Source organism: Bos javanicus, chromosome 3 (genome assembly GCF_032452875.1).
Source record: "Bos javanicus breed banteng chromosome 3, ARS-OSU_banteng_1.0, whole genome shotgun sequence".
In the NCBI taxonomy this organism is placed as follows: domain Eukaryota; kingdom Metazoa; phylum Chordata; class Mammalia; order Artiodactyla; family Bovidae; genus Bos; species Bos javanicus.
This window is the reverse complement of record NC_083870.1, coordinates 58,959,607-58,968,725: the sequence shown is the minus strand read 5'-3', so window position 1 is coordinate 58,968,725 and position 9,119 is coordinate 58,959,607. Positions and strand designations below refer to the sequence as shown.

Genomic DNA, 9,119 nt, shown 5'->3' with positions numbered 1-9,119 from the left:
CCCAAAGCCCTGTCTAGTCAATAGGCTTCCTTGTCTGTGGGCACAAACTTAAAAAAAATTATTAAAAAAAGTTTAAGCACAGGAAAAGCAAACCACCTTCAGAAGTCTGTGTTAATTCACCCAAACTCTTTCTTTGTATTCATAGCCAAATGACTAAACTTTCTATGTATAAATAGAGAGAGCTTCCCAAGACCTAGGGACCCATTGCTGCTTGTAGGCATTCATGCCACAGCCAGCCCAAGCTATATTTTACCAAGTAGTTAAGGGGCAAACTGGTTTGAATCTTTTATTTATTTATAGTGACTAACATACTTGGCACTTACACGTTCTCCCAAAAGCCTGATAACCCCCCTTATCTTGTGCTCTAAGTGGTTCAGCTTTCACTGAGTTAGAAATGAGTGTTTGGAGAGGGAAGGGAGATGAGGACCATTCCGATTTGCCAGAAGTTTCCTAAAGCAGATATATCTTTGGAGCAGCCGTGTCGGGGACCAAGGAAACCTGTAAATTCACCACAGAAGCCATCAGGCCAGCTTACAGGCATCAATGATGAAAATTCTGAGTTATTTCTGGAGTAGGTGATTGATGTGTCAAATAGAAGATGACATTTTGATGGGCTCCAGACTTCTTGTGATAGGAGTTAATGAGGATAATGATGATGATAATGATATTTACATTATACCTTTCTTCCAAAGAACCCTCTAGTCCTTTTATCTCATTTGCCTTGAAAATATCCCCTTGGAGTTGGGAGAGGAAGGTGTTATTAATCTGTTTTTCAGGAGAGAAAATAGCAAGTTAATTGCCCAGCTCTCATTTTGGTGATGAGAAGAGATATTTCAATGATGAATTATATTTGGGGAGATTAAGTTTAGAAGAACACCAGACTCAATTCCTGGTCATTGTATACAGTGCTGCCATATCATATTCCATTTGTACAACTCCTTGTCCCCAAAGTCTTCAGGAGACACTCCCAGACTGCCAAAGTGAGTGAAAGTGAAAATCGTTCAGTCGTGTCCGACTCTCTGTGACCCCATGGACTAGACAGTCCATGGAATTCTCCAGGCCAGAATACTGGAGTGGATAGCTGTTTCCTTCTCCAGGGGCTCTTCCCAACCCACGGATCGAACCCAGGTTTCTCACATTGCAGGTGGATTCTTTACCAGCTGAGCCACAAAAGAAGCCCAAGAATACAGGAGTGGGTAGCCCATCCCTTCTCCAGCAGATCTTCCTGACCCAGGACTCAAACTGGGGTCTCCTGCATTGCAGGTGGATTCTTTACCAACTGAACTATCAGGGAAGCCCGAATTCTGTCCCAGTATCCAAAGCCCTTGACACTCCAACATCCATTGCCTTACTGTGCTCTAGTATTTGTCTCATGTTTCAGCCAAACAAATCCATTTGCTGGGCTCTACCATGTGACCTGAGAACTCCATTCTCCTTGCATAATGTTTGCTACGCTTTCTGTAACTTGTTTAATGTCTGTCTTCCTACTTGGATGTAAATTCTAGGAAAGCAGGGGTGGTTACCACTGTATTGTCAGGGCCCGGCAGAGTTAATGGCACATGGTAGGTGCCTCTGAAGTGCACACCATGCTCTCCTACCTCCCAGCCTTTGCTCTTGCTATTTCCCAGGCTCCATCCTGGCTTATTGAAGCCAGAGCTGACTTTTCAAGGCCAGATTAAGCCCTCCATCTGTTCGCCCCTACTCAGGAACCACCATGGCACCATTCTTTTTGGTGATTCCCTTACCTTCTATTGTGTCACCATCATCTGGGCACTTGTGTGGTCTTCCTTTCCTGCCCCTCTCTGATTGCCAGCCCTTGAAAGACAGAAGCGGCACCCAGGAGCCTGGCATAGTGCGTGTGCGTGCGTGTTCAGTCGCTTAGTCATGTCCGACTCTGCGACCCCACGGACTGTAACCCACCAGGCTCCTCTGTCCATAGGATTCTCCAGGCAAGAATACTGGGGTGGGTTGGCCGAGTGTGGGCACTTGCTAAACAAGTGCTCACGCGTTTGTTGTTGTTGTTGTTCATTCACTAAGTTGTGTGCGACTCTTTGAGACCCCATGGACTGCAGCATGCCAGGCCACCCTGTCCCTCACTCTCTCCCAGAGTTTGCCCAAGAATGTGTCCTTTGAATTGGTGATGCCATCCAACTGTCTCATCCTCTGCCGCCCTCTCCTCCTTTGGCTCATGTGTCTAAAATGATTATTGATCAGAATTCTTCATCCAGCAAATTCTCATTTTCAGAATCTGAAGCTTGTCATGAGAGGGAATTTTTATCTTCATTCTTCTGGAAGGCTGGGAGGAAGACCAGTCAGGGAAGCCCTACTAATTCTTGCCTTAAAAAGTGCCTCCCTGGGACTTCCCTCGTGGTCCAGTGGTTAGGTCTCTGAGCTTTCAATGCGGTGGGCACGGTGTGACCCCTGGTTGAGGAACTAAGATCTCGCATCCTGCACAGTACAGCCCAAAATTAAAAGAAAATAATAATAATAAACTGTCTCCCTTTCTCTTCTGAGAGTAGCACAGAACAGTAGCACTTGGGTGGAGGGTTCCATTTCCTGTGGGGGCCCAGAGCAGTTTTGCAGGGGGTGGCAGTTGGCAGTTTTTAGCTTCATCACCCATATTAATACTCACCTAAATAATGGAGAACTAACCAACGCATCATCAACTGAGAGGTGTGACTAATTCAATGAACTCTCCAAGGGGTTTTAGTATTGGTCTGTGCTTCGGTGGGCTTTTGCATTCACCCTTCAGTTACGGTGAGAGGACTACAGATTGACCTCACCCTGCGGGTGTGTGAAAGCTTGTATGCAGAACATTTTTGATAGCCTGAAGACTAGAAATGTGGGCATGCTGAACATCTGTGATGTAACATTCCATATAAATTAGAAAGAGCTGCTGTACAACCATATCATGAAATAGGGCTGTTAAAATTGCTGATGTAGATCTATATTTATTGACATGGAGAGATGGCCACAATATATTGCCAAGTGAAGGAAGCAGGTTATGAAACAGTGTAATTATGTAAAATTATCTCATATTTATATCTGTATCTGTAAGGATATTCTCCAAAAATGTTTAAGAAATATTTATGTATTTGGCTGTGCCAGTTCTTAGCCACAGCATGCAGGATCTTCACTGTGGCGTGCAGACTCTTAGCTGGAGCATATGAGATCTAGTTCCCTGACCAGGGTTCAAACCTGAACACCCTGCATTCAGAACTCGAGTCTTAGCTCCTGGACCACTAGGAAAGTCCTTCTCCAAAATTTTAATAGTAGCTATCTGTAGATGATAAAGGAGAAGGCAATGGCACCCCACTCCAGTATTCTTGCCTGGAGAATCCCATGGACAGAGGAGCCTGGTGGGCTGCAGTCCATGAGGTCGCTAAGAGTCGGACACGACTGAATGACTTCACTTTGACTTTTCACTTTCATGCATTGGAGAAGGAAATGGCAACCCACTCCAGTATTCTTGCCTGGAGAATCCCAGGGACGGGGGAGCCTGGTGGGCTGCCATCTATGGGGTCGCACAGAGTCTGACACTACTGAAGCGACTTAGCAGCAGCAGCAGCAGTAGATGATAAAATTTGGGTTATTTTTTCCTATGTTTTATGTTTTTGGGGGGGTATGGTGTGATTTTTATTTTTGCGATGAGCAGTTATTATCTTTACAATGAGAACAATGAATCTACTTTCAGTTTGCAAAAAATTGTTGGAAATAAAAAGCCTCATTAAAAAAACCTTCAAATTTCCTTAAAAAAATGCTTAGTGTAAAATAAACAAAACAAAAACCAAACTCTTGCATGAGCATAGCAAAAACAAACTGTTCAACTGTCTCCATAACTGAGCCATATTATAATGTGCTGATGACAGTTAGGAGTAAAAGAAACCAGGGAAGCTGTTTTGAGGAGGAACACATGTGAAATCAAGGTCTCCTGACCAGGCATGGATAATATGCATACTTTTTAAGCACCAGAAGGATGAAGTATCCTTCAATTATCATTTTAATCCAAGCTTTGGATGGCAGCTGATTTACAGATATAGTATGTCTAATCCCATATCTTATAGGAAAAGAGAAAAAAAACCTTCCCATCTCTGATAGCAAGGAAATGGTGATTTCATTCACCATAGAAGTTTCTGTTGCAAAAAAGAGACACAGGCTGTTGAGCACAGTACAACTCACACTTTATTCCATCGTGATTGGTATACCTGTAGGATCAGGACAGCAAGAGACTAAAATCAGTGCAGAACTTCTCTGGACTAAAGGGCCGTGAAAGGCATTACTGGTTTTGGCACACAGAGTGGATAATCATACATGGCCTGCAACAGGATGGTCAGTAAGATAAAATGCACAATAAATCTAACACCATGTGGAAATCATTTCTGAGTTTTGTAGGATGTTAAGGAGTAAATAATTACAAAGATTAACATGCAACTCTAAATAAGTCACATTGTTCATCAGACTATTTCCCCCCTTCGGGATGAAGAGATAGCCTTAGGAATCTGTTCACAGTAGCTTGAAAGAGCAATCAATACACAGGAGAGAGATCTGCCTGCTGATTTCTGTAGCAATCTGTCACAGTTGAGAAATAATGCCGCATCATGTACTTTCTCTATATTGTCCTTAGTAAGCTGAATCTTATTGACCACGAGATTCTGACTCAACTGTTATTTACTTACATACAATTTCTAAGGTCCTTGTAATGTCAAAAAGCAGTTTCTGTTAGTTTATCCTTGTAAATCACATGGGACAAAAGAGGAACCTATATAATGGGCTAATGGGTTGTCTTTCCTCTTCAAAGATAATATTATGCTGATGAGTACACCAAGGAAAGAATATTAGTATTCTGCAAGTATTTTCGGTTTTCACATCATCATATCACAGAAAGGGCCCAAAGAAGCCAGTCTTGTAGGTGACAGAACAGTGCAGAATAAGATTCTGTAGAAGAGGCACATAGATTCTAAGTGATTTCTTGAGACAAAGAGAATGAAAGATGGAAAGACGCAAAGAAAAAGAAAAGTGAAAACAGCCTTCTGTTAGAACAAACTGTTCAAAAGAAAAACTGACCCACTTTCAATTTACTAAACATAATAGAGAACAGTTCTTTAATTTGGAATGATAGAAATAAAGATATTGAAAATCATAAGCCAATTAGCTTTACTAGTAAGCCTGAAGTGGCTCATTGCGTTCGTTTTCCCATGGTTGTTTTTGAGATGTTGAACTCTCCTGGGGAGGATTTCTGTTTTTGCCAGCATAGGGACAGATTTAACCCAAAAGGGCAGTTATAACTGCTGAGGACAATTTTTATTTATTAACTTGGCATGTGGGTAACATTCATTCTCTCTGTGGCAAAAATATATTGTTCACCCATGATGAGACAGTTGGAAATATGACAGTGATCAAGATATGTTTTAGTCATAGGATGCATGAAATTAGATATTTGTACATAATATGAATATTAAATTTAAGCAAAAAGAAAAAGAAGGAGGAGAAGGAATTTCTTCAAAGTCTGACAGAAAATCATCAAATAAAAAAAATAGTGGTTAAGGATGTCTTGTATGCTCAGAGGTTTCTTACCTCAATTCGCTCAGGGGGAGATAGAATAAATGAAGGTATTCTCTCTTGGTCACCAGACATAAAGAATGTCTGATTTCAAACCTGTAGGTGAGCAGAGCAAGACTTGAAGTAGCATTTCTTAAACTCCCCAAATCTTAAGAAGCCAAAGGCAATATAGGAAAGGTGGAAATGACTGGGAAGTTTGATAACATGCCTGGATCAGTCACCATTCCTTGGAAAGTACCATTTCCCCAGGTTGCTAAAAGGCTGATTCTTTCATGTTTAAGTAAAAGACAACTATCTCTCCCTTCGCTGCAGCATTGTTCTTTGTTAAGAGATTTGTGTCAGTTTAAGCTTGTGTAATAGGAAGGCTAGACAGGAAATAAATTTTAATTGAATTCCACAGTAAATGTTGGATATGTCAAAGTAGAATTGTCCATTGTCTATAGTTGGTTTCAAGCACCAAGCCTATCATTTCCTGAACATGCTCCAATTGGCTTGCACTAGCCCACCTACAATCACTGTTAAATGTAATGTCTCTTTTGAAAGGAATAACTCTGTAGATCAGGAAAAGTGTAGGGGTAGAAGGGTGGAAACAAGGTGAGTTACAACCGGGGGGAATGAAAGTGAGTTAAATGAAAAAAATTCAGTCTATTTCTCAAGGTCTGTAAATAGCCAGTAATGAAGCAAAAATTCATGGAATGTGACTTAAAGACTTCCTGAAGTGTGGTACCCATGGATTGTTTCCAAGCTTCTTGATCTGCGGTCCCCTAGCAACCATCTGATGCTGAATTCAGCTTCCTAGGTGTGGTGCCCTACTTCTTCTGGAATTTAGATCTCTGGGGCAAAACCCATTGGGAATTGCCTCTGTGTAGTTAAGTCTCCCCTCAACAGCTGCTCTGATTCTCGTCACACTTCTGCTAAGGTGGACCCTTTTGGGGGTGAGTGGTGTGATGGCAGAAGATGCAGCCGTGAGGCAGAGAAGACTAATGAAAGACAGAGTCCGCTTGCAGGAAGGTGTGGAGAAGGCGAGACCGGATTCTACCTAAGGTAGAATGTGAGGTGACATTGACAGAAGTAGGAAAAGAAGAAAAAAGAGGGAAGGAAAAGGAGAGGATCCCCGGACCAGGGAATTTCACAGGAGCCAGAGATGATTAATGACAAACAGAAAGAAAACCCAGTTTATCTGACTGATCAAGAAGACATTCTTCGGCATATATTGGCAACTAAATGATTTTCACACAGATAATACAAACACTAAAGCAAGTGTTTCCTTACTAGTATTAATCACATTTCAATAATTCATTAGCTCTATATTTTCTAGATTGCTTAACTCGTTGAGCAAATCCACAGTTTAGGTACCACTGTCAGGGGAGGGGGTGGGGGAGGTGCAGAACGAAGGAATGCAATTTAGAATTGTAAACCAGGGTTAGTGGCGCAGTGGCACAGGAGATTGTCAGTGAAAACGACAGGAGTGGGTACAGTTACCGGCCTTAGGAGTGCAGTACTGCCGGATGCAAGGGAGGGACTGCGACTCAGGAGTCTACTTTCTTGTTAATTAAAACCGAGCTGCAGGTGAGCAGCCCGTCCACCTTTTCCAGTTCAGAATTGCTCACGGGGATCAGCATATGGTCCTTCAGCTTTTCATAAACCTGCAGGAGGAATCAAGGAAAAGTAGAGAAGGTTCAGTTTCTGCCTCCGTTTTCCCTGGCTCCCCCCCAGCCCCACCCCACCCTCACCCCCTCTGCCTGGTATAGATAATGCATTTAGCTTGTGAGTTTAGGCTTTCCATACATGGAACCCCAAGGTATGCAAGTCACTGAGACCACACCCATGCCCACAGCGAAACCCATAAAGCGAGCAGCCTGGTTAACCACTAGCTCTCTGCTCTAACCTCAAAGCCAAAGATGTGTCAGAAATGTGGTTGTTACTAGAAAGGCCTTTATTCTGCCCTTGTCAGTGCTGGATTAAGTGATATATGAAAGTCTGTGGCCTTAATTTCAGTCTGAGTATGACTCTCTCTCCACACTTTAAAACCCTCTCAACTATAATGTTTCTTTCCTTAACAAGCTAACTAGAAACACTTGCCAAAATATGATTTAAGTGAAGGGTTTCAGGTCAAAGTGCTTTTAAATGACAGGTGTGAATTTTAGAGCATCTTTTGACATGAATAGAAAGAAAGCATGTGTCAAACCTTCAAATAAACAGTAAACAGATTTTTCTCTGATGATAAATCAAAGCATATTGTTTCAAAAAAAATCACTTGAAAATATACTGTCTAAAACCAATCCACCAGGCTTCTGTAGAGTGTACTTGGTTCCTTAAAATTCAGTACCATGGTTAATTAAGAGTGGTGGAATTAGAGCTGCGTTCCAGCCCCAATTCTGTCAACTCATGGTTTCAAGTGTGATTTCAGTCAGTTAGCATCCCCATGGGATTATTTCTCTGTAAGACTGGAATAATATTAGTGCCTGCACGGGCGGCTGTAATGGATGAACAAGGTAATGCATACAGCATGCCAGGCACAGTGCCTGGCACCGAGAAAGCCCTCTACAAACACGAATAGTGTTACTGTTTTTGGTGATAGACCCAGGGCTGAATTCAGAAGCAGTTAATGATAATCCCACTATCACATGGTTGATGTGGCTGAAGAGGTAGGTATGAACGATCCAGAGCTCCATTTCCCCAAGTAAGTTCAGTGACCAGCGTGCTTACTGATACTGCAGATTCCAGGGCGGGAGTCCAGGAACCTGTATTTTTAACAACTTTGATGCACATTAAGGTATGAGATCCAGTATTCATCTGAGAGCTGGTTAAGGCACAGTCTGGGGGGTCAGAGGTCCTCTATTTTCCTCAGATTCAAACTTTTGGCCATGAAAATTGACAAAAAAAATCTGTTTATCCTCCTCCCCTTCTCCCTTTTTAATCTGCTGAGGGAGATTCTGATTATGAGAATCAGCCTAGTAATTATACAGTACTGAATTTTTATTTTATTTTTTATTTTTTTTGCAATTTTTATTTTTTATTTTTTTAGATTCCTTTTTTAAAATTTTATTTTATTTAACTTTACAATATTGTATTGGTTTTGCCATATATCAAAATGAATTTGCCACAGGTATACATGTGTTCCCCATCCTGAACCCTCCTCCCTCCCCATAGCATCCCTCTGGGTCGTCCCAGTGCACCAGCCCCAAGCATCCAGTATCGTGCATTGAATCTGGACTGGCGACTCATTTCATATATGATATTATACATATTTCAATGCCATTCTCCCAAATCATCCCACCCTCTCCCTCTCCCACAGAGTCCAAAAGACTGTTCTACACATCAGTGTCTCTTTTGCTGTCTCGTATACAGGGTTATTGTTACCATCTTTCTAAATTCCATATATATGTCTTAGTATATTGTATTGGTGTTTTTCTTTTTGGCTTACTTCACTCTGTATAAGAGGCTCCAGTTTCATCCACCTCATTAGAACTGATTCAAATGTATTCTTTTTAATGGCTGAGTAATACTCCATTGTGTATATGTACCACAGCTTTCTTATCCATTCATCTGCTGATGGA

The 9,119-nt window shown here is 41.7% G+C and overlaps 1 protein-coding gene across 1 annotated transcript in view; it reads right to left on the bottom strand.

The window, feature by feature from the left end:
- Positions 1 to 4,164: 4,164 nt before the first annotated feature.
- The window catches only part of DDAH1 (dimethylarginine dimethylaminohydrolase 1), a 157,154-nt gene continuing 152,199 nt past the window's right edge, over positions 4,165 to 9,119 (bottom strand). The window contains exon 6 of the mRNA XM_061411418.1: positions 4,165 to 7,205. Coding sequence (XP_061267402.1) covers positions 7,089 to 7,205 — 117 coding nt within the window. The 3' untranslated portion in view covers positions 4,165 to 7,088. The remainder of the gene's footprint in view (positions 7,206 to 9,119) is intronic.